This window comes from Anomaloglossus baeobatrachus, chromosome 3 (assembly GCF_048569485.1).
Source record: "Anomaloglossus baeobatrachus isolate aAnoBae1 chromosome 3, aAnoBae1.hap1, whole genome shotgun sequence".
Lineage (NCBI taxonomy): Eukaryota > Metazoa > Chordata > Amphibia > Anura > Aromobatidae > Anomaloglossus > Anomaloglossus baeobatrachus.
In genome coordinates, this window is record NC_134355.1 from 287,176,439 (window position 1) to 287,203,217 (window position 26,779).

The following is a 26,779-nucleotide window of genomic DNA, read 5'->3' on the forward strand; positions in this document are numbered from 1 at the left end:
CATTTTTCATTTTTCAACATAAAATCTGCATCTCTTGCAAAAAAAAAACTTTTTCTGCCAAGAAATGCAGGTCTCATTGAACGCAATGAGTTCAACTGAAGTGAGTTTACTTGCGGTCACAGGTGGGAAACTGTGGGAACCTCCAGCTGTGAACACAGGTAAACTCAGTGACATTACCGCTCACAGCTGCGACTCAGTCAGTCTCTGTCTAAAGCTGCAGCGGGCAGTCATTTTTTCTAATGTGCCCGTGCACCTCAAGTACGTAGCAGAGCCGGGATCTTTGTGAGACTTCGTTTGGATTACGTCAGATCTGGAAGGTTGTTTTTTAGAGTTAATAAACAGGTGAAAGAGAGTGTTTTTTGTTTGAAATAAAGGATTTTTTCTGTGTTTGTGTGTTATTTCTTTTCACTTACAGTATGAGTAATGCGGTGTTTCAGTGAAAAAACTATAATTTACATGAGGTTTAATAGAAGAAAACGGAGAGGACAATTTGCTATGCAATGTTTACGAAATGTGTCAGTACCCCATATGTGGTTGTATGCTACTGTCTGAGCACATGGCGGGGATCAGATGGGAAGGAACGCGACTTGGCTTTTTGAACAAAGGTTCTGTTTGAATAGATCATGCTCCGTATTAGCCAAGCTCCTTAGGTGCCAGATCAGCAGAAACTCCCACAAGTGTATTTTGAACCCACGGGTTTTTTTTGTTTTGCATGTATTGAACTCAATTGGTCCTATTGTATATGGTTTTTACCCACGGGTGCCTCACAGAATTTAATAACATTGGGATGTGAAAATATAACATTTTAGTAGTAAAAGTTTTTTTTTTCTTCAAATTTCTTAGTTAAACAAGGGTTATTAAGTGAACCCTAGCCCACAATTTATTTCCCAATTTCTCCCAAGTGTGTTAATGCCCTATATTTAATCAGAAACGAAAGTTTGGCCACATAGAATTCCTTTGTAGGAAGGAGCACCATTTGGCTTTTAACCCCTTAGTGACGGAGCAAATTTTCACCTTAATGACCAGACCAAATTTTGCAATTCTGACCAGTGTCACTTCATGAGGTTATAACTCTGGAACGCTTCAACGGATCCCGGTGATTCTGAGACTGTTTTTTCGTCACATATTGGACTTCATGTTAGTACCAAATTTAGGACAATATTTTTTGCGTTTATGAAAAAAATTGAATATTGGCAAAAGTTTTGAAAATTTAGCAATTTTCAACTTTTGAATTTTTATACCGTTAAACCAGAGATTTCTGTGACACAAAATAGTTAATAAATAACATTTCCCTCTTGTGTACTTTACATCAGCACAATTTTGGAAACAAAATTTTTTTTGTTAGGAAGTTAGAGGGGTTCAAAGTTTATCAGCGATTTCTCATTTTTACATCAAAATTTACAAAACCATTTTTTTAGGGACCACATCACATTTGAAGTGACTTTAATAGGCCTAGATGACAGAAAATACCCAAAAGTGACACCATTCTAAAAACTGCACCCCCCAAAGTACTCAAAACCACATTCAAGAAGTTTATTAACCCTTCAGGTGCTTCACATGAACAAAAGCAATGTGGAATGAAAAAAAGCAAAAATTAAATTTTACCTAAAAATGTTGCTCTAACCCAAATGTATTCACTTTTAGAAGAAATAACACAACAAAATGGACCCCAAAACTTGTTCCCCACTTTCTTATGAGTGCGCCGATACCCCACATGTGGTCAGAAACCTCTGTATGGACAAATGGGAGGGCTCGGAACAGAAGGAGCAATATTTGAATTTTGAAAGCAAATTTGGCTGAAATAGATTGCGGGCACCATGTTGCATTTACAGGTCCGCTAAGGTACCTAAACTGAAGAAACCCCTCACAAGTGACACCATTTTGGAAACTAGACCCCTCAAGGCTTCTATCTAGGGGTATAGTGAGCATTTTAGATCCACAGGTACTTCACAGATTTTGTTAACGTTACGTTGTCATATTGAAAATTTTAATAATTTTCTCAAAAATGTTGCTTTAGCATCAATTTTCTCACTTTTTCAAGAGGTAATTCCAAAAATTTGACCTCATGGTTTGTTAACCACTTTTTTATGAGTGCGGTGATACCTCACATGTGGTCTGAAACCTTTATTTGGACAAATGGGAGGGCTTGGAACAAAAGGAGCAATAATTAAATTTTGGAAAGGAAATTTGGCTGAAAAAGATTGCAGGCACCATGTCACATTTGGAGGACCCCTAAGGTACCTAAACAGCAGAAACCCCGCACAAGTGACCCCATTTTGGAAACTAGGCCCCTCAAGGAATTTATCTAGATGTTTGGTGAGTACCCTGAACCCCCAGGTGCTTCACAGAATTTTATAACGTTGAGCCATGAAAAAATAAAAATAAAATTTTACCACAACATTGTTATTTCAACCAGGTAGCTTTTTTTTTACAAGAGTAAAAGGAAAAAATTCAGCATAACATTTATTGTGCAATTTCTCCTGAGTTTGGCGATACCTTATATGTGGTGGAAATCAACTGTTTGGGCGGATGGCAGGGCTCGGAAGGGAAGGAGTGCCATTTGACTGCAAAATTGGCTGGAATCAATAGCGGAAGCCAGGTTGCATTTGAAGAGCCCCTGAGGTGCCTAAACAGTGGCGGTCCCCCACAAGTGACTCCATTCTGGAAACAAGACACCTCAAGGCTTTTATCTAGATGTATAGTGAGCAGTTTGAATCCACGAGTACTTCACAGAATTTGATAAGCTTAGGTTGCCATATTGAAAATTTTCATTTTTTTCACAAAAATGTTGCTTCAGCATCAATTTCTTACTTTTTCAAGAGACAACAACAAACTGTGAACCCAACAGGTTGTTATCCAATGTCTTATGAGCACAGGGATACCCCACATGTGGCAAAAACCTCTGTTTGGATAAATGGGAGGGCTTGGAATGGAAGGAGCACCATTTGAATTCTGGAAAAGTTGAAATAAATTGCAGGCACCATGTCATATTTGCAGGGCCCCTTGGGTACCTATACAGCAGAAACCCCCCACAAGTGACCCCATTTTGGAAAGTGGATTTTATTCAGGAGTATAGTAAGCATTTTGAATCCACAGGTACTTCACAAAAATGTTGCTGTAGCAACAAATGTCTCACTTTTAGGCTATGTGGCCATGATCCAGCGCCACGGCGTCTAGTACACAGTGTCAGCCTCCTGCAGAGATGTGAGTGTTGTCCACAGGAGAACGCAGCTGCCCATGCCCACGATTTGGGTTCAGGCCGCTGTGGAGCTCTATGCTACCTGCAGAGAACACTCTTGTCTCCGCAGCATAAATTGACATCCTGAGGCTCGGGAAGCTGCACCACAGGTCAGTGTATGCTGCGGAGAAGAGAACCACAGTGGGCACGGGATTTCTAAAAATCCTTCCACTGTGCTTCTACTGCACAACGCAGCGCTATGGATGCAGGGAAAACACTCTGCACCCAAAACGCTGCAAATCCCGATTGTGGGCGCACAGCCTAAAATGCTACAATGGATGAATGGATAGATGTCAAACATATATAACGTCCCACCCCATGCATATTCTAAGCTGGCGCCCTTTAGTGCCTTTCATGTGGTAATAAAGGGTGCCTAGCCTTGTATTTAGCCCCCCAAAAAATTAATAATTAAAATAAACAACGTGGGGTCCCCCCTATTTTTGATAGCCAGCTAGGGTAAAGCAGACAGCTCTAGCCTGCAAACCACAGCTGACAGCTTCACCTTGTCTGGTGATCAATTTGGAGGGCTCCTCAGGCGTTTTTTTAAAAAAAAAAAAAACGTGGGGTCCCCCCCAAATTAGATCACCAGCCAAGGTGAAGCGGACAGCTGGGGTCTGGTATTCTCAGGGTGGGAAGAGCCATGGTTATTGGACTCTTCCCAGCCTAAAAATAGCAGGCCGCAGCCGCCCCAGAAGTGGCGCATCCATTAGATGCGCCAATCCTGGCGCTTCGCCCCAGCTCATCCCGCGCCCTGGTGCGGTGGCAGACGGGGTAATATATGGGGTTGATACCAACTGTAATGTCACCTGGCATCAAGCCCTGGGGTTAGTGATGTCACGGCATCTGAACAGATACCCGACATTACTAACCCAGTCAGTAATAGAAAAAAATAAAGACAAAAAAAAAATGTATTTGAAAAAACACTCCCCGAAACATTCCTCTTTCACCAATTTATTGAAAATAAACAAATTCCGGTCGCTGTAATCCATTTTGGAGGTCCCACGCCAACTCTGGACCTTCTAGAATATGGGGGGCACGTTCAGGGAACGTATCCCCCATTTTCTGGAAGAGCAAGCTCTCCATGAGCAGTGTGGGTGCAGTAATCTGAGAATACTGCACTCACACTGCCCCGGTCCAACTTAGGGCAGAGTGATCTGCAGTAACCTCATTCCAGAATATGAGGGGCACGCTCACAGAACGTACCCCCCATTTTCTGGAACAGCAGTCTCTCCATGTGAGGAGTGTGGCTGCAGATTACTGCACTCACTCTCCCCCGGTCCACAGTGGAGCAACCTATGCAGCAGCGACGTCAGCGTCCCTGCTTGCAGGGATCCAGCTGACATCCGCTGTCTGCGCATGCGCCGCCAGCATTCAAGAAGGAGGCGGCGTGATCATGGGACGGATCACCAGCCAGGTAACGTAAGACCGGGGGCGGACACGGGGGGGCGGCGGGAGACCTAGCGGGACCTGGGGACAACTTTCTGTCGCATGTGACGAGTCACATGCGGCAGAAAGAGCAGGATGAATGCGGCCGCGCGCTACTGTGCGCTGCACGCCGCCATCTTCCACGCTCCGGAGGGGGGGAGGGGGACGGCTCTGAAGAACCGGAGGGGGCTCCGGTGACCAGAGAGCTCCAGTGTACCGGAGGAGAGGTCAGGGGGAGGACATTTCCCTCCGATCTGAAATGTTTGATTGTTTCAGATCGGAGGGAAATGAATGCAGAGCCGGCGGCGGCGGTAGTTTTCTGTGCGCTTCGGCGCCATTTTGACTGCTCTGGAGGGGGGGTGGGGGTGGGGGGGGACTCTCCGGTACCGGGGGCTTTGGGGGCACTAGGGATTTAGATTTCTTTCTCATCTGACATGTTTGATCATGTCAGATGAAAAAGAAATCAGTTTTACCGGCCATTTCTTTTTTTTCTATGTGACCGACGGTATACAGTGTATACTGGCGATCACATTATCGGGGTCCAAAAAAAACACCCCGATTCATAATCTGGGGGGTCTCAGCTACCCCCGGTAGCTGAAACCCCGAGATTTTCGGTCGCTGGGGGGCGCTACAGGGTTTTTTCGGGCCGCCGCTTTAAAGCGGCGGAACAGAATAAGTACCCTGTTTTGCCGCCGCTTTAAGTCGTACGGCCGTCGTTATGAGGTTAAGGGTTCTTTTCCACTTGCGTACCGCTTCTGATGCGGGAGCATCGGAAGCGATATGCTAATGACCCTCTGCTGCGGGTGTCAGCCGAGGGTCATGCGACTTTGATCTGATCTTGCGATCGCATCACAGGAGTGGAGAAGATGGAGGGAACACTTTCTCCCATCTCCACCGTTGTCTGTCTCTGCGTGCATCGCACTGCAGTCGCATAACATGCAAGTGCAGTGCGATTTTACACAGACATGAGCCTAGACTCAGTGCAAATCGCAGCATACTGCGATTGCACCGATAGCACGATTCGTGTGGAGAAAAAACAGGACAGAGGAAACTGTCCCATTGATTAACACTGGTGTGAGTGCAATCCGATTTTTAATCGGATTGCACTCGCCCACGAAAATTGCAGATGGAAAAGAGCCCTAAAGCACAGATTTTGCTAGAATATTTTGCTGGCGATGTTTGCAGAGCACTAAAAGTGTCAGAACAGCAGAAGAAAAAGCAAAGAGAACCTATTGTAGAAATTGTACTTCTCGATGAATTCATCAACGGTTGCAGTGACCATTTTGTAACATACAAGCCATGCTTTTTTCTGTAGAATTAAAAATATGGCAGACCCTGCTTGTGAAACTGGAGACACATACCCCTTAAATTGTTAATTGGGCTTTCCCGACTACATTAATGCCATACACAGGGACTCTTGCTGTAGTTTGGGACATTGGGGCTCAGAAGAAAGGGGGCATCTAAATTTGGGAGTACAAATTTCACTGGATTTTATTTGAGTGGATTTTGGAGATGTGATGCTTTTCCAGAGTCTCTGCTCTACCAGTAATGTGCGAGCTCCATATTTTTTTTAGTGACAGATGATGGACTTTAGTGGGGGATGGTTTTGTGCGGGATAAGTTAGGGGTTTTATTGGTACCATGTTGGGGTATATAACTTTTTTTATTGCTTTTTATTCAGATTTTTCAGACACAGTATGAAAAAAACAGTAATTCACTTATTGTTTTTAGATTTTTTTTAGCTGTTTACTGTGAGGTAAACGTGATAAGACCAATTTATTCTTCAGGTTAGTAATACCATATTTATAAAGTTTTTTCTGCTTTGCTACTTTTACACACTAAAAAGCAATATTTTACAAAAGTGTATTTGTTTTTGGATCACAAAATTCTGAGAGCTGTAACATTTTACTTTTTTTTTACAAATTAGCCAATTAGACAATCTTTTTTAAATATGACTTTTTGATTGCTTTTTATTATTATTTTGTGTTTCGGTATGATGAAAAAGCTACATTTTTGCAGTGTTTTTTTTACTATTTATTTTATGGTGTTCACCGTACAGAAAAAATAACATGACAGTTTTATAGTTGTGGTTGATCTGGATGCAGCGATGCCAATTATGCCTGCTTTACACGCTTCAATAAATCTTTCAATCCGTCGTCGGGGTCAAGTTGTAAGTGACGCACATCCTGCATCGTTCGTGACGTATTTGCGTGTGACACCTACGACAATGTCTGTCATGCACTAATCTCTGTCAGTCCGTCACTATCTCTGTCCCTCTCTCTCTGTCCATGTCAGTCTATCCCTCTTACCCCCTCCAGTGACAGCGGGTAACCTCAGTGACAGCTCAGCTGATCGCGCAGCTGTCTTCATTTGCTGTGTGGAGGTGACCGGAGCGGCTGTGTCTGCTGCAGCTCCGGTCACCTCCATGCAGCAGCGCTGGATGCGACGCTGGACCATCCTGGATTACGCTGGACATGGAGGGCTTTTTGGGGCTAATTAAAGTGGTTAACCAGGGTATATGATTGTGTTTTTTATTTCTAATAAAGGATTTTTTCAGCTGTGTGTGTTTATTTACTGTAATTTACAGATTAATCATGGAAGGTGTCTCATAGACGCCTGACATGATTAATCTAGGACTTATTGGCAGCTATGGGCTGCCAATAACTCCTTATTACCCCGATTTGCCAATGCACCAGGGTAAATCGGGAAGAGCCGGGTACAGTCCCAGAACTGTCGCATCTAATGTATGCGGCAATTCTGGGCGGCTGTTGGCTGATATTATTAGGCTGGGGGGCTCCCCATAACGTGGAGCTCCCCATCCTGAGAATACCAGCCTTCAGCCGTATGGCTTTATTTGGCTGGTTTTAAAATTGGGGGGGGCCGCACGCTGTTTGTTTTAATTATTTAATTATTTATTTCACTGCACAGTATAGACACGCCCACCGGCTGCTGTGATTGGGTGCAGTGTGACACCTGTCACTCAGCGTGGGGGCGTGTCTCACTGTAACCAATCATAGGCGCCGGAGGTGGGGAAAGCAGGGAATACGAGATTGTTTAATGGGCGGCCGGCTTTTTCAAAACAGTAAAAGCCGCCGGAGCAGTGAGAATGCCGTGCAGAGCCGGGGATCGGGGATCGGTGAGTATGAGAGAGGGCTGCTCAATTCACTTACTCAGGAGTTTAGCGGTCACCGGTGAGCCCTTCACAGGTGACCGCTAATCAGGACGCGACACAGACAGAGCCGCAGCATGACAATGAAGTCGGGTGAGGTTCACCCGAGTTCATTCTGACAGTGGGCTCTGTCTGTGTCTGCTGTCATCTGCCATTCAGCTCTGCTACATGGCTGTCTGTGTCTGCTGTTAGCGGCCATGTAGCAGAGCTGAATGGCGGATGACATAGTAAAAACGCATCTCTACACATTACACACGCTTGGCAAGTCAATAAATAAAAAAAAAAAAAAAGGGTGCCCAATTCATACGTCACGGAACACATGATCTAAAGGATCGCACATAAAATTGATCAATTTAACATAGACTACTAACGCACGTGTGACAGCAAATGAACGACCTACGTGCAATCTCATTCAATCGCATATGCGACCTGGGCGTGTCACATCGCATACGAGATCGCACACCTAATTGTAAGGTGTAAAGCTGGCTTTATGTGTATCTTTTATTTTAACACACATGGTGTGTATTTAGTGGTTAAACAGAATTTCATGATATTTGTGCTCATTTTATGTGTTTGTTAAACATTTTTTTACATTTTAATTTCATTATGATTTACTTTTTCAACTAAGTCACACTGTGGGGCATAAATATTTTTTACTATGACCATGGGTCTCATGCATTGCAGTACTGAACCCTGTCAGTGTCTCACTGATTGTGTCTGTTAGACCCTGCTTATAGCAGAATCTAACAGGTCACCAAACCCTGGGTTCATCAGATGACCGCATTGTTGCATAGCAGCTCTCGACACCAACGATGATGATCGTTGGAGTATGGTGATATCAAAGAGAGTCTTTATCTCCTTTTTCCACTTAAAGGCTGCATTCATGATTGACAGCGGTATTTGGGGGCCCCGATCTGCTCCACAACCAGTTGGGATTGATGCCGCAGTGTGTCAGCTGTCATTTACAGTGATCAACAACCTGATTTTTGGCCACCAAGGGCGCTATTCACACCATGAAAAAGCAGTGCTTAGGATTTAGGCCCCTTAAAGGTTACTGTTAAAAGGCTTACCGACAAACATTAAGTCATTAACTTTCAGGATTTGGGAGATTTTTCTTTAAAAAAAAATAAGAAAAAGGATCACACTTTCAATCACAAAGAGAAATAGGTCTTGAATACTACACTTGCTTGTTGTCATTCTGTGAAAACATTAAAAAACAGCAGCTATTAAGGCACTGTGGCTGAGGTTTATCATAGATAAGTTCACTCACAGTTACACACTTAAGGCCACTTTACACGCAACGATATCGCTAACGAGATGTCATTGGGGTCACGTAATTCGTGACGCACATCTGGCCTCGTTAGCAACGTCGTTGAGTGTGAAACGCAGGAACGACCGATAACGGTCAAAAATACTCACCATTTTGTTGGTCGTTGACACCTCGTTCTAATCACAAATATCATTGCTGCTGCAGGTAAGATGTTTTTTGTCGTTCCTGCGGTAGCACACATCGCTATGTTGGTGACACCGCAGGAATGAGGAACAACATCGTACCTGCGGCCGCTGCCAATGAGCAAGGAAGGAGGTGGGCGGGATGTTACAGCCACTCATCTCCGCCCCTCCGCTTCTATTGGGCGGCCGCTTAGTGACGCTGCTGTGAGAAAGGAGGCGGTTCGCCCTCTTAGAAAGGAGGTGGTTCGCCGGCAACAGTGACGTCGCTAGGCAGGTAAGTATGTGTGACGGGTGCTAGCGATGTTGTGCGCCACGGGCAGCGATTTACCCGTGACGCACAACCGATGGGGGCGGGTGCTTTCACCAGCGACATCGCTGGCCTTTAGTGATGATAATGAGACTGCTATAGCAGTTCACTCTATATCACTTGAATATTTGATTTCTATTTACATACTGAGACTATCACTCCCATTTTCAATATAGTACATCACTGAAGTAATACACACTAATGACATTAGGCTTTTGTCTATCCCTACCCTATGTGCTCTGAGTGTTCTTTTGCTTATGCAGTACAATGCCCCCTGATTAGCTGTGCCACACCATGTGATCAAATTGTAGTAGGGCATTATGAGGAAGCCCGCAGTGCCACACCAGATGCCAACAGCCTGCCCACTGAGTGTGGAGTATGTGTGAAATGGCGCTGCAATTTTTCTCAATTGCCAACCATGAATCCTAATGTCAGACTGTTCGAATGTGTGTGAAACTGCAGATTTCAGGAACTTTATTTAGAACGCGTTCTTCTGCAGATTGTTCTGTTAATTTTTAATGCTGAAACATACTTTGTAGCATCCAGAAATTTCTCTGCTGCTGTATGTTACATTTTGCATAAAAGCTTTAAGACTTTTAAACGGAACCAATCACCAGGATTTTCATATACAGTATGTCCACCCATATCCTGTCTACCGCCGTTTACTTGAGAACGGCTACAGCTATAGGCATAGAAGTGGTGTCTAGGTATAGTAAAGTAGCCATGCACCACGCAATTGTGCCGCCTCCATGTCAGCAGCCGGGCTACTTGGATCCGGATCTGCGGTGGCTCGAGGGACGTGCGGACCCAGTTGTCGTGCGGACACTCAAATAAAGGGGCATTATTTACAGGGGACAGTATTTAGAGTTTGTGACGCCACCCGTGGTGTGTGGTAATGCGGAGTACCACCGCTGCAATTGAGAGTACCAAGGGGCGATGGAGTGGGGCAGCCAGATGTTAGTACCCTCCACGGGTTGGGGGGATACCCTGGGACTCTGTGATGGTGTTCAGGGAGTGCCGTGAGGAGTGAAGGGGGTCACTTGCGTACTCACTCAGTCCAAAAAGTTGACACCGACATCTGGATAAACCAAAGTTCTGGACACCGCTGCCGCTGAGGGGAGCTAGTTTGGGTCCCGTCCCCGCTGGTGTTGCCTGGTGATCTGTGACCTTACTCTTGGCACTAAGTTTTCTCTTTTTTTGGCCCTGGTAGCATAAAAGTAGTCGGGTCCCGCTCCCCAGTGTGGCTAACTGTGGGAGCTTGCTCTCAGGGTTCACGCTTGGGATTTTCTGGACCGTTTTAGTGGAAAAGTCTTATCTCCTTCGTTGCGCTAGTACCCCGATTTTGGAGCGGGTGGAGAGCGGATCTTGAAGGCTCCGTTCTCGTTGGGTAAATTGTCAGGTTGCCTAAAGCTACTCCCTGACCTAGGGTCCACGTACCCCGTTGTGCCCTGGTCCCAGCCCGGTGATGGTACAAGGCAGCCGACTGTCCTCCTCGACAGTTCCATGCCCCTTGTCATGATCCCCTGTGACCGGGGGTCTAGCTCCTACTAGGCCCAGACCACCGTCTGCCACCTAGTTGCTTCCAAGGAGCTCGGCTCCTGACCTCCTCTCTCCTTCACTCTCAAACTCCAAACTTCAACTGAACTCTTCCTGACACTCCTGACCTCCCCTTAACCAACCCCCCAAGTGGGCAACCCTATTCCACTCAGGTCGTCCACTAATGTGTCTGGTGGGTGTGGTGCAGTGTACCTAGGACTTTTACTGACTGTTGTTGGCAACACCAAGTAGTTGGGGACCCATAACCATGGAGGAGTGGATATTGACAGAGGGGCAGATTGCACAATACCCTGTGACGTCCTGATAGTCCAGGGGCGTCACATAATGAAACCACTTACAGCGCCACCTGGTGGAAAACAATGGAGTTAGCATTTTTATCTCGAAAATGGAACGAGATAGAGAAAAAAGTGAATTACAAAGTTGTAGTGCATCATCAATTCAATACGAATCGACACCTTGCATACAGAAATGCTATTATATTAAACCCATGACCCCCCCAAAACATTGAATGCTGGTCACGCATATGGCGCTCATTTAACTTTGATGCTCAAAATGGCCACCGTCAGCTGCAATGCACATCAGGACTCTGAACAGCATACTGTATCTTGCTGCATGTTGTGCAATATGGTAGGTGACACATTTGCACAAGCATCTGTGATATATCGTCGTAGGTCCTGCAATGTTGGTGGAGGGGTCACATACACCTGCTTTTTGATGTGACCTCACAGAAAGAAGTCCAATGGGGCTAGGTCAGGTGAGCGTGGAGGCCACTCCATGCAGCCACCATACCTAATGACTTGTAGGAAGGTCTCCATGAGGTATCGCTTCACGTCTGCAGCCTTGTGAGTTCTACACGTTCTAATCATAGCATTTCTGTATGCAAGGTGTCGATTCGTACTAAATTGATGATGCCCTACAACTTTGTAATTCCCTTTTTTTGTCTATTTCATTCCGTTTTCGAGATAAAAATGCTAACTCCGTTGTCTTCTACCAGGTTGCGCTATAAATGGTTTCATTGCGTAGCGCATGGCTACTTTACTATACCTAGACACCACTTCTATGTCTATAGCTGCCGTCGTTCTCAAGTTAATGGTGGTGGACAGGATATGGGTGGACACACTGTATAAGCTAATGCCAGTGCTGTATTGGCACTATCAAGCTGATTCTTTACAGACCTGTCGTGGTCAGCTCAGATGTTTAGTCTTTCAAATCTAAGAAAGTAAAGCTTAATATAATCTGCAGCTTCTTGAGTGGCACCTGCAATAGAGCAGATAATATATTCATAGTTATCTCCTCCCTCTGTTAGAATTAGTATAAGTATTGTACAATATATTCACTTTGCCTGTTGCAGGAACCTGTGTGAGGTCATACTCGTGTGACCTGGTATCCATCTTTGTTGGCAGAGGCCCCACCCCTTCTGGTCACATGGGAATGACCGCATACAGGTCCTGCAACAGACGAATCATTTGTATAATACTTATGCTAATTCCAACAGGTGGAGGGGATAACTATGAATATATTATCTGTTCCATTGCAGTTGCCACGCACCAAGCAGCTAATTTTATAAACTTTACTTTTTTGGATTTCAAAACCTAAATATCCGAGCTGACCACTAAAGGTATGTAGATAAGCAGCCTGACAGTGCCAGTACAGCACTGACTTTATTTTATATATGAAAATCCTGGTTATTGGTTCCCTTTAAGAGTAGTACTGGAGCAGTTCTATAGGGTTTCTTAACGAAAGCATTCAATGTTAACGATACTACCAGTTTTGGTTTAGATGGCAGCATAGAGAGCATGATCATTAAGACATGCAGCACAAAGAAATTATTACGGTGGCTAAGTGGTTAGCACTGCAGTCTTGCAGCGCTGGGGTCCTGGGTTCAAATCCCACCAAGGACACCATCTGCAAGGAGTTTGTTTCTCCCCGTGTTTGTCTGGGTTTCCTCCGGGTTCTCCGGTTTCCTCCCACATTCCAAAGACATACAGATAGGGACTCTAGATTGTGAGCCCCAACGGGGACAGTGTTGCCAATGTAAGTAAAGTGCTGTGGAATTAATAGCGGTATATAAATGAATAAAATTATTATTATTACAGCGCCAATTCAGGGAACTGTCAATCAAGGGAATGTCCCTGCTCACAACAGCAGGGCAGTCAGGAAGCAGCCTGCCAAGGGACCTCGATAAATCAGTGAGTTATTACATGCAAAAGAAAAAGTAAATTACAAGATCAACTCGTCTACTACTGTCATATGCAACAATCTTTTCTTTTTTGGGGTTCTAAATCTACACTTGGGAAAAAAATTGAGATCCATTTTCCCAGTAGCAAAATGAATCAATTTTCTGATCATCAAGTCTTTCAATGTCTATAGTGATTATTTTTCTGTTAAAGAACATTGAAGGGGCAAATATGAAAGTGTAGGTTCAAATAAAATAGTCTCATATATAGAAAATATACTGTATATATATTTCATATATATACATACACACACACACACACACATATATATATATATATATATATATATATATATATATATATATATATATATATATACATATATATACATACACACACACACACACATATATATATATATATATATATATATATATATATTGTTTAATAATTAGATTCAGAGAAACATTTATTTATATAAAAATTTATGGTCTGCACATTCTAATTTTAATTCATTCATGAATAATTACAGTCATTTTTTAATATTCCATTTTTTCTTAGTTGGAAATAAAATTAATCATGAAATGAAAAAGTATTAGGTAAGCTGGAGGAAAAGAAGACAGGAAAGATAAAGCATGACTGTCTGATAATTTGGCAGAGGTTCAATTTGTGCTTTTGAGAAACTAATGAAATGAGAAATGCTGTTTTAAGCTTCACACCATGTCAGATAGTGTGTCACTGAAATGTCCTTGAATTAATTGGTCAACTATACATTCAGGGCAAGTCATACAATGAAATTGTTAGGGAGCGAGAAGTGTAATCTCGCTTTGCCACTTCTTGGATTAATTGTGCAATTATTAATGGTCAATTTAAAAAGTGAGCGCAAAATTAAATGCATACAAAGAAATTATAAACTTTAGACCAGAGTATATAGCACTTTTGCATTTCAAAAACACGTAGAGAGATAACTTATCATTGATCTCACATAAAAACAATGAAAATCAATTATCTGCACTTTTGTTTATAAAGGTAAAAGATGAATAAGGATTAGTGTTGAGCCACCCCCCAGTGTTCGAGTTCCGTTCGCTTCATCGAGCGGTGGCTCAGTTCGGTGAAAGTTCGACAAACGTTTGAGGAACACCTTCGAACCCCATTGAAAACTATGGCAGGCAAATACAAACACATACAAACACATAGAAAACACCTTCTAAGGTGTCCTAAAGCTGACAAAAAACTCCCCATACACCACAAACACATGGAAAAGTGACAAGCACATATACTCATGCGAAAACAAAAGAGCTGGATGAGTAAAAGGAGGAGGAGACACAGATATAGGCATGTCATGCCCTTCTAAAATCCTGTAAAACACAGCAAGGGGACTCCAAGCAGAGTCTCCCTTTTTTCCAAAAATTTTACCACAGACACCACTTATGTCGCATCACTTGTCCCCCTGTTGCAAACTTGACATGTTGATTTGCATCAAGCACATTCAAAAATACGCCAGCCTTTACTCTCCCCAGGATGACACAGGGGTAGCAAAGTCCTTGCGGATCCATGACTTGTTCATCTTGATGAACGTTAGTCTGTCTACATTGTCACAGCTTTAGGGTACTAAAGGTGGGGGGAGAGAGAAGGCGCAGATAGGGTCTTACCCGATATAACTCTGATAGAATGTAAAGTAGGGAAAACACTCACCTATTTCGGTTGTGCCAGTCACAACCCCTTGAATCGCATTTGAGTGTCAGCGTGGTATTAAGCAGCGGCCCCGTACGCAGCAAAGTAATGGTACAGAAAAAAAGGGAAAACGGGTTTTTGCCGCGCTAAAAAACCACTGATGTTGAGTTGATTAAAATTTCTTTTTATTTCAGCATTTCCAACGCGTTTCCGAGACAAAGTCCGTCTCCTTCCTCAGGGAAAAAAGAAATCAAGCAGCTGTCTGCAGTCCAATGCTTTAAAGGAGGATACAAACTGCCACGTTGACAGCTATGACGTCAATCACCAACTGAGCTCATGACTCATAGACACGTGGAGAACACACAATGAAAAAACACATTTTGATATGTCAGACATTATAAAAAGCACATATAACATTGTGAAATACCAGTTGAATAAAACTAAAATAAAAATAATTAAAATGATCTATATGTGGTTTTATTTTTAACTAGTTTAAAATTATGGGCTTGGAAACATAATTTGAATGAAAGGTTTAAAAGAAATTGAAAGGTTGCGAACCTGTGAATTGGTGATAATATGCAGGGGAATCAATCACACAGGGGAATAATGCCAATATACATTGTATATTGGCATTATTTCACAGGTTCGCACCCCTCCAATTTTATTTAGATCTTTTTTCAAAATTATGCCCCTAGCTTATAATTTTAAATTAGATAGAGATAAAAATAGAAATTAAATAATAATGATAAGAATGATAAGAATGAAAATAATAAATAATAATAATAAGAACAAACAGCATAAAGTTTTTTAATAAATTTTAATAATTTTTTAATTTGTTTCATATCACTATATCCCATATCTTATTATACTCTCTAGAATATTGATATACATTTAATATTAATATTAATACTAATTATACTAATTATACCGATATTTCGCATGCATATATATATATATACATAGGTTTATATATATTTGTATATGGTATATTCTGGCCTCTATTAAATTCAATAAGATGCACTTAGAGTAATGGTAGGTGTGATTGATTCCCCTGCATATTATCACCAATTCACAGGTTCGCAACCTTTCAATTTCTTTTAAACCTTTCATTCAAATTATGTTTCCAAGCCCATAATTTTAAACTAGTTAAAAATAAAACCACATATAGATCATTTTAATTATTTTTATTTTAGTTTTATTCAACTGGTATTTCACAATGTTATATGTGCTTTTTATAATGTCTGACATATCAAAATGTGTTTTTTCATTGTGTGTTCTCCACGTGTCTATGAGTCATGAGCTCAGTTGGTGATTGACGTCATAGCTGTCAACGTGGCAGTTTGTATCCTCCTTTAAAGCATTGGACTGCAGACAGCTGCTTGATTTCTTTTTTCCCTGAGGAAGGAGACGGACTTTGTCTCGGAAACGCGTTGGAAATGCTGAAATAAAAAGAAATTTTAATCAACTCAACATCAGTGGTTTTTTAGCGCGGCAAAAACCCGTTTTCCCTTTTTTTCTGTACCATTACATTGTCACAGGACAGACGCGTGCGCTTATCTGTCAGCACACACCCAGCAGCACTAAAGACACGTTCCGAGACAATGCTGGCAGCTGGACACGACAATATCTCCAAGGCGTAAGTGGCGAGCTCAGGCCATTTTTCAAGATTGGAAGCCCAAAATGAGCAAGGCTCCAGTTGCAGAGTCATGGCATCTATATTCATTTGGAGATACTCCTGTATCATCCTCTCCAGCCGTTGACTATGTGTCAGACTTCTTGTCTCTTGTGGCCTTGCAAAGGATGGTCCAAAAAATCATGAAACGATTCCATTAAATTGCTGTTACCACTAGATATGGTGTTGCTGGTACGGTTCGACTGACTGGACCCGTAGAAGCAATTTGTTTGCGAAACGGCCCGCCGTCGTCTGGCGCTGCACAACCTCACCCTCCCCCACCACCTGTATCCCTGATTTGAGCATGGATTAAAGATTTACCTTCATCCAGATCCTTGTGGAGTGCAACCCTTTCTGTCTATCCTTTGGATTCTGCATGATCTACACCTTCGGACACGCACCCGGATCCCGTCTGCTCACTAGATTTGTGACAGCCAGCTGTCCATGGATCAGCTGTGCCCGGCATCTCTTACCTATCCTCTATTTATATAATATATACAATGTGATTTTCTGGATTTTTTATTATTCTATCTCGCTGTTAAAATTAACCTACTCTTAAAATTAGAGACTGTTCATGTCTTTGTCAAAGGGCAAACTTACAAAATCAGCAAGGGATCAAATAATAATTTGTACATATGCTAACCACTGAGCATTTCTGTATTTCGGTATCCTTGGTGCTTGGCACAGTGTGAGCAGCTTGAGTTCTCTGAATGGCTTGCATTGGGAGTAAAAACAGAGTTATTGGAGGTAGTGTGCACAAAAAAATAAAAAGAAAAGAAAAAACCTCATCCGCTCTCCCCTGGAAGTGCTCTGTTTATGGCTGCCTGCATGTGGGTGGAGAGCCAAACTGCCCAATCAGTGACTTCCACTGGGTTCAGGTCAAGTCTGGGTTCTATACTGAACTTTAGCAAAAGTCCAGCTAAACCCGCTGAACTGTACTTTAACAGGTCCGCTCATCTCTAGAAAGGGCTCATTCAGAGGCCCTTGAAAATCAGTCCTTGTATGTGACACGCCGGGGGCACTCGGAAACAGGCCGGACTAGTCCGGGGATGTCAGCGGGGGTGGGGGTCCGGATCCGTGACCCTGGCGGTGTCTTTTAATAATAAAGGGGAGATGATGATGGGAGTTGTAGTTAATGTTTAGTAAAATTTGTGACGCCACCTGTGGATTGCGGCTTTGTTGCTGCCGCTGCTGGACGGGACCTCCAGGGCTGGTGTTGGGGCAGCTGAGGTGTTTCTTGCTCCCCACAGGTGGACTGGTACCCCGGGGCAACCATTTGTATAGTCTATGGTGGATGTTGATGAGGTGCAGGACAAAGCAGATAACACGGGGCTTGCAGTTAAGATGTTTTTACTCACTGTTAATTCCAACACTGCAGCTGATCGGTTACCCCGTGGTGTGCCAGGATTTACTGTCGTGGGCCTGCGCCGATCCCAAATAGTTAAGGGTCAGTACCAATGCACCCCTCAATGTGTCCTTCCTGGCCGTCTCACTAGCGCTGACCTTCACTTGACTGTCCTGCGGCTCCCCCACCAAGCCTGTCCAAAGGGTGGCTGACCTTGGTCCTTTTATTGCTCCCCCTTTTAGCTGATGGGTGGCAGGTTGTGGCCTCGGGTGCCTGAAGCAACCTCCCGGGCCATCGGATTGCTAAAGGAAATGTTTTTCTTCTTTAGCCTGGGGTCCGTCCCCGTTATTGCGACCAGATCCCTCCACCCCAGCGTTCTCGGTGGAACAAGTCCACGGAGGCCTCCCGCACATCCGTGGCACTCTGGAATCCCTTCAATCCGTGTCACCTGGGCCTAGCAAGACCCCAAGATCTTCACCTAAAACCTCCTTTCTCTCAGACTTTCTCTCATAGACCAGATTTTCCTGTCAACTGTCACTTCTCTGACAGACTCCCTGACTGAACTCCCCCCTAACTGGTCCTAACCAGTTCTCCTCAACTGTTCACTTTTTAAAAATAGTTCCGCCCACTTTTCCTACTGACCCACTGACTCCCTCTTTCCAGCTCCACCCCTTCAGGCCAGTGAATAGGACTTAAGGCTCCATAACCAGGTATACTGGACGCTGCTTCTCGGCATTAATGGAGTACCTGCCTTAAACCCTGACCCAGTGTGTGTCCTAACAATTGGTGTCTGCAGGTTTTGTCTGTGTACCGGTAGATGACCCCCTTCTTACTCAGGATGGGATACCACACCTCTAGCTGAGGTGCAGTACCTCTGTGGCGACGAAAGCCTCAGTGATGCCAAATATGGGTCACAATGCATGGACTGGACAAGGGTCTCCTGACCAGAGCTCAGTATCCTCATATATGCTTATGAAACTGCTGAGTTTGGGTCAGGAGACTTGCAGTCAGTATTTGCATTACACTTTATGAGCAGACCGATTTTAACAGACATCTGAATGAGCCTTAAAGGGAACCTGTCAGGTGCAATATGCACCCAGAGCCACGAGCAGTTCTGTCCTTGTATCTAGTAGCATAGATAAAGAGATATTTAGAAAAAGTGTTTCTAAAGATCTTTTATCATATGCTAATCAGGCCAGCGACTAGTCACAATGGCTTAACTTCCCTTGGCTAGTCGGCCCCCTTAGCATGTAAGCACGTCCCTGTGGGTGTGCTTACATGTTAATAAATGTGCATCGTCAAAGGCATGGTCGTTCTCACCTCGGCTGCCACAACTGGTTTTTGGCTCAGTGCGCTTGATCAGAAGTCCCAGACTTCCAGTCATGTGTAGTATGAAGCGGGGTGTATGCGTCCCGTCTTCAAACTGATGAAGTGGCAAGTTGTTGATTCCTTCGACTCTATATTGTTATCTGATTGCAAACTATTGTAGTAATTTGTTAGTGATAAATAAATGAAATATATCGATCAGCAATAACAATAGGAATTTTGAGCAACGGGTTGGAACGGGTTGGAAAGAGAAAAGCTAACCCCGCCCACACTACAGCTCTCTAGGTACACTATTTATTGTTAGTGAGCTGCTTTTAGATTATGGGGAGAAGTCAGACAACTGCTCACAAGCCCTGTAGTCCTGGCAGTGATAATCACATAGTGATAAAACCTTCAGTATAAGTAAACAACAGCACACAGCCTAATAAGGGAAATGTTTTACAGTCCACCAGGCTTTCTTTAGTCTTTAGTAGGCAGAAAAGCATAGTGTACTAGATTATTCTGCAGATCAAACAAGTTGGAAATTTGACTGATTCATAGGTCAAAGAAATTGGTAAAGATTCCTCATGATCACTTGTATCTATTTTATATACAGTATAACACAGCCTATGTCTCTAATATGTACAGAGACCAACCTAATGAATGCAGTTACTGAAAAATTACTGCAAAATGCCCAGTGATAATGTCATAAAAAAAATAAAAATTTGAACCATTCAGGCCGATTAATTGGATAAATAAAAATATACAACACGAAAAATGCCTTATTCTGTCACAATAATATTCAACAGTTTTGTCAAAATAATAGCCAATACAGGAGTGTATCAAATTTTTATCTACCACTGGCAGTAAGTAACAGAAGTAAACATTTTCTCCCAAAAGATTAGCACACTCAGCTTCTGCTTTTGTCATCTGACTTTCTGATGATCTTACTGTCTGCAATGCCAGGCGCAACTAGATGTCTAGGAGAGGAAAACTATATATAGTATAATAAATAAAGTGTTCAGCTAGTAAAGACAGTATAGAAATGATTGTTTCATGTGTCCGAAGGAATTTTGATTATATGATTGGACTAAAATTAAATTAATTAAATTTACTGTTAATTTAATTAATTAAATTTAAATTAATTAAATTAACAGTAAATACACTAAGAAAGAACCAATACATAAACAAAAAAACAAATTCAATATATCAAAATTTTTGCCGTAAAAATTACTTTTCACAAGTGTTGACATTATAAGATGTACACTGACGAGCAAAAGGGTAACAATGTTTTTAACTTTTGAATTTCATTTTCCACACGTCACCATCCATAACAGCTTTGAATATGAGACTACTATCATTTTATGGACAATCAGCTTGGCTGTCTCATACATAAATAACTAATAACAATTTACCACATGATTAATTATGCTGATTCTTGTCATGCACTGCATTGTTACTGTTTTGCTCCTGTTGGTGGAAAAATCTTTTTCTTCCTGTACACTACAAATTACAACCTGTTTTCACATTCCCTAATAGTTCTAATGAAAGGTTATTAGTATGAAATGAGGAGCAGCCATGAAGAAGATTTCCCATGGAAAGAGAAACAGTATCATCCAGTTCATCGATACTAATGACTCAGCCAAGAAAATTGCCAAACTGAATCATGTGAGTGCCATGATATTTGGAAGAATACAAAATGAAGTCAATCCATCCATTCCAAAGCCAAGAGGTGGACATGTATGCAAAATATTAGAGTAAACAAGTCTTCTTTTTACAATTTCTATCAAGCCTGGTTTGACAAAAACGACAGTTGAGGTAGCTCTTATGCTTCATAATAGTGAGATCACAGATGTCCATGCAAGCATCATGTGATGCACTTTATACACTTCTGGAGTGATGGCTTGAAAAAAGGTGAAGAATTCTCATCTTCAATATAGTTATAAGAATCATCAGCTTGAGTTTGCAAAAAAAATATGAAAAGTAGACAATATAAGAATGGATATGGGTGATTTGAAGCAATAGGATGAAAATAAATAAACTAGGCTCAGATGAGGGCAAATGGGTCTAGAAAAAAAACATGAAAAAAGGAGCTAATGCATTAAAAAATTAAAAGAACTGTCAAGTTTGATGGAAGAAGCCTGATGATATGGGGTTGTTTTACTGCTCAAGTCAGAGAATTCTTGACCAGAATTGATGGCGATTTTTATGCTGAGCTATATATGATTATCCTACAAGACGAGTTACTTCGTACACTTAAGTATTATGGGTATGAAAAAGATGACATGGTGTTTCTGTAGGACAGGGGTGGGGAACCTTTTTACTGCCGGGGGCCATTTGGAAATTTCTACCAACCTTCGGGGGCCGCACAAAATTATCAATGTGAAAATGACCCTGCTATATTAGGGCCAAACAGTTAATTAACTCACCCCTACTGTGGCGGCCGGAGCAGGTTCTCTTTGGTGCGGCTGTGATGTTTGGTGATACTGATCATGTTTCTTCTCACAACTGCTTTTCTAGGTTTGTCTCGGTCTGAAGTGCAGTCAACTTTTTGTCATAATAATATTTGGTAAATCATATACATCACATAGGGGACGCTGTATATACCTCACAGGAGACACTGGAGGCACATATAAAACATAGGAGACACTGGGACTGCTCTATATACACTACAGAAGTCACTGAAGTCACATACATCACTGGAGGGGCTGGGGGCATATACATCACATTGAAAATGCTGGGACTGACGTATACACAACAGAAAGGAAATGCTGGGACTGCTGTATATACACATCACAGGAGGCACATACATCACATGAGGAGCTGGGGGCATATATATGCTCCCAGCCCTTCCTGTGATGTAAATGCCCACAGCCCCTCCTGTGTTGTGTATGTCCCCAGTGTCTCCTGTGATGTATATGCCCCCAGCATCTCCAATGTGATGTCTAAGTCACAGGAGACGCTAAAGGCGAACAACACAAGAGGGGCTGGGGCTCAAACACATACCAGGAAACGCTGGGGGGCATACACAACACAAGAGGTGCTGGGGGGCATACACAATGCAAGAGGTGCTGGGGAGCATACACAACGCAAGAGGGGCTGTGTGCACACACATCTCAAGAGGGGCTGGGGCAAAGACATCACTGAGGGGGGCACAGACATAAAAGGTCATGGCAGGCCGCATGTGGCCCGTGGGCCGGAGGTTTCCCACCCCTGCTGTAGGACAATGACCCAGAGTATATGTCGAGATTGGCAAAGAAATGGTTCAATGACAATGAAGTAGAGATGCTGGATTTGCCCCCACAGTCCACAGACCTCAACTCAATCGACCACTTATGGGTAGAGTTGAAGAAAAAGCTGTATACATACCCAAGTAAGTCAACCAGAATGCACAAACTGTCACACGGTGTCTGGCTCAAAACTTGCCAAGTGTCAGGACTACTTCTGATGCTTTTCATTCAGCAGTTAGGCACTCCACACAATACTGCTTTTTAGTGGAACAGACATGCTCAAGCGTCTACCAGCTGTGCTCTTGTTAGTAATTGGGCTTGCAGGAGTTAATTTATCCTAGACTGTGGAATGCTACTTTACTTTTTTAATTTTGCGCAAAATGCAATAACAGGCGATAAAAACGTAACATCTGCATAAATATTGTACCATTAAAAATGTCAGCTTGAGTCAGAATCCAGAAAAATTAGAATAATAATGGTCATGGAAAAGGGCCACTTTTTTTGGACAAATTTACGATTTTTTTAACCCCTTAGATTAAAGTAAACCTGTACAGGTTTGGTGTCTACGAACTCATATCAAACTGAGGCATGACACGGACTCATTAGTTTCACCATATAGTGAACATGATGAATAAAATATCTCAAAAACAGTCATGCAATCGCAGTTTTTTTGCAATTTTTCCACACTTGCAATTTTTCGGCTGTTTTCCAGTACACTATACTGTATGTATCTGATTTGGATACATACAATGAATAGTACTCACTTTGCAAAATCCGGAGTTATCATCACATGAGTCAGAGTGACCAAAACATCGACATGGCTCACACTTCCCACCAAATAAGGTGCCATTTACCCGCCTGTGTCCTGGCAAACAAGACTGTGAAGGAGAAAGAGTTAGTTATAGAAGAATATTATGTGCTTTAACTTACAAGAAAATTTGAAGGCAAAGCAAAAAATTAAAGTCCCACTATTCCTTTTTCCAGTTGATAAATGTGCATGCCATGTATTCCAACTGACCTTACTATCACCTTTAAGTGGAAGGCTAAATGGAGCATACGCTTCAACATTCTTCTGATGTAGCGCAAAAAGACAGAAATAAAGGAAGAATAGGAAGAAAAAGAATAAGTAGAACAGCTTTATAAGAAACAAAACATTGAAAATAAAAGAAAGAGGAAGTGAACTCACAGTTTTGAAGAGAATCACACTGCTAGAATCGCTAACTGCTCTGCTGTATACTAACTACTAATATCATTACTAGTAATTCCTTTATGTCTACCTCTGAATGATACCCCTCCTTTCCTTCCACTTGTGCAGTGTGTGCTATGGTTGAATATATTTTTTTCTTTCACCTAGTTTACATCAGTTATGCACCGATATTCTGCACTTGAAACCATACATATTTACATAGTTAATTGTGCATTCGGTGCTTATTATTGAAATAGGGGTGTCATTCGGCACAAGGCACTTTATGTTACACAACCTGCCCTAATTTGACTCCTTACTGTGTTGTGTTGTCCATATTACAACCTCATATATTTGTCATCCTTTCATCTACTATGCACCTTCTATGCATTTAACCCTTTGAACCTGATGCTCCACTATAGATTTTCTAGTATATTTTACACTCCCTTTTTGTGTATCTTGGTGACTTTCTCCAATCTGATTACAATATCGCCTGTAATTTGGCTAATACTCCATCCCATTTACAATACTTTTGCATTTTGGATGCCAATGTTTTTCTGGTGGTTCTGACCATCCTGTCACATTCCCCTACCTGTATTTTATATTGCACGTTTTTTTTATTGATGTTTCTGTGTGTGATTTTAATTGTCTAATAAAATGATGGTTCTTTTTGCATAAATCACTCTTGTCCTCCAGTTTTGTTGCTGTGCTACCGGGTGTGCATGGCAATGGTTTGGCCTGATTTGGCACTTCATTTGCTACGTATCATGTTTTGTAACTCTTTGAGAATTTTTGTATTGATACTGTTATAAGTATGCAGCATAACACTTAGGTTAGGTAACAAGTATTGTAAAACTTACTTCACAAGAAGTACCACTATATCCAGGAGGACATTGACATATCTCTATATCAAGAGCCGTGCGACCACTGAGTTCGGATTCCTCAGCTACTTCAAGGGTAACAGAACTTAATCTAAAATGTTACAGAGAAAAAAGTCATGTGAGTAAATCCCCCGTATAACTGCATAAAATAGTAGTTATATAATATGTTGCATATAACCATATTTGTGCTGTAGGCAGCGATGGACAGACCTGGACTGTAAAATTCCAGATCTACGCGAATTTAAAGGTACCCGTAATACTGGGTATTTGATTCAGTTTCGGCATTTGAGAGATTAAAAAAAATAAAGGAAAAATAAAGAAAACATCAAAGAAGAGAGCGCTTCATACTTACCAAGACTACACTGCTCCCGAAGATTCTACTTCACTTCCTGGGCTGCACATTAGGCTCATCCATATGCACTGCATTTACCACCCACGGCCAGCCTAGTGTCTGTTATTGGTCGCAATCATACGCGCCCCCAGCCTGTGTGACAGCGACCAATCACAGGCACTGTCTGTGGGTCAGTATTGTGATATAACAATAAATAATACATTTGGCATAGGGTCCCCCCATATTTTAATACCCAACACAGATAAAGCATACAGATACAGGCTGCAGCCCGCAGTCGTGTGCTTATCTTGGCTGCATATCAAAATAAGAGAAACCGTATGTGGCTTTTTAAAAATGATTTAAATACGTCTACGCCGTTTTTTTTATTTTTACTGTACAACATAGACCCACAGTCAGTGACTGTGATTGGAAGCAGTCAGATGACACGCTGACACTCAGGATGGAGGCGCATCTGACTGCAACTAATCACAGGTGCCAAAAGTGAATGCTCAGCCTGGAAGCAGTGTACCGCCATGACGGATGCTCGGTAAGCAAAGCATGCACGCTCTTATCCTCCTATCTCTTCACCAACATTTTTAATTGCCGGATTCTGGTAACCATAGACTTATATGGGGAACAGAATCCGGAACAGAACCTGAATTTAAAAACCAAGTAACACAAACTCGCCGGTCCCAGTTATCTGACATTCTGCCCTCACTTGTTGTAGGTATTTATTGACAATTGAGTACCATTAACTGCAAATATGGGTTTGTTACAGTTAGATCCAGAAATATTTGGACAGTGACACAATTTTCGCGAGTTGGGCTCTGCATGCCACCACAATGGATTTGAAATGAAACCTCTACAACAGAATTCAAGTGCAGATTGTAAGGTTTAATTTGAAGGTTTGAACAAAAATATCTGATAGAAATTGTAGGAATTGTACACATTTCTTTACAAACACTCCACATTTTAGGAGGTCAAAAGTAATTGGACAAATAAACCAAACCCAAACAATATATTTTTATTTTCAATATTTTGTTGTGAATCCTTTGGAGGCAATCACTGCCTTAAGTCTGGAACCCATGGACATCACCAAACGCTGGGTTTCCTTCTTCCTAATGCTTTGCCAGGCCTTTACAGCTGCAGCCTTCAGGTCTTGCTTGTTTGTGGGTCTTTCCGTCTTAAGTCTGGATTTGAGCAAGTGAAACGCATGCTCAATTGGGTTAAGATCTGGTGATTGACTTGGCTATTGCAGAATGTTCCACTTTTTTGCACTCATGAACTCCTGGGTAGCTTTGGCTGTATGCTTGGGGTCATTGTCCATCTGTACTATGAAGCGCCGTCCGATCAACTTTGCGGCATTTGGCTGAATCTGGGCTGAAAGTATATCCCGGTACACTTCAGAATTCATCCGGCTACTCTTGTCTGCTGTTATGTCATCAATAAACACAAGTGACCCAGTGCCATTGAAAGCCATGCATGCCCATGCCATCACGTTGCCTCCACCATGTTTTACAGAGGATGTGGTGTGCCTTGGATCATGTGCCGTTCCCTTTCTTCTCCAAACTTTTTTCTTCCCATCATTCTGGTACAGGTTGATCTTTGTCTCATCTGTCCATAGAATACTTTTCCAGAACTGAACTGGCTTCATGAGGTGTTTTTCAGCAAATTTAACTCTGGCCTGTCTATTTTTGGAATTGATGAATTATTTGCATCTAGATGTGAACCCTTTGTATGTTTCATGGAGTCTTCTCTTTACTGTTGACTTAGAGACAGATACACCTACTTCACTGAGAGTATTCTGGACTTCAGTTGATGTTGTGAACGGGTT

At 42.3% G+C, this 26,779-nt stretch overlaps 1 protein-coding gene across 6 annotated transcripts in view; it reads right to left on the reverse strand.

Annotated features, from left to right (window-relative positions):
* Positions 1–26,779, reverse strand: part of LAMA2 (laminin subunit alpha 2) — a 1,231,414-nt gene that overhangs the window by 592,901 nt on the left and 611,734 nt on the right. For all 6 annotated transcript variants that reach the window (XM_075339908.1, XM_075339907.1, XM_075339906.1 and 3 more), the window contains exons 15-16: positions 24,594–24,705; positions 23,315–23,428 (exon numbers count right to left, since the gene is read on the reverse strand). In XM_075339908.1, the coding sequence (XP_075196023.1) occupies positions 23,315–23,428; positions 24,594–24,705 (226 nt within the window). The remainder of the gene's footprint in view (positions 1–23,314; positions 23,429–24,593; positions 24,706–26,779) is intronic.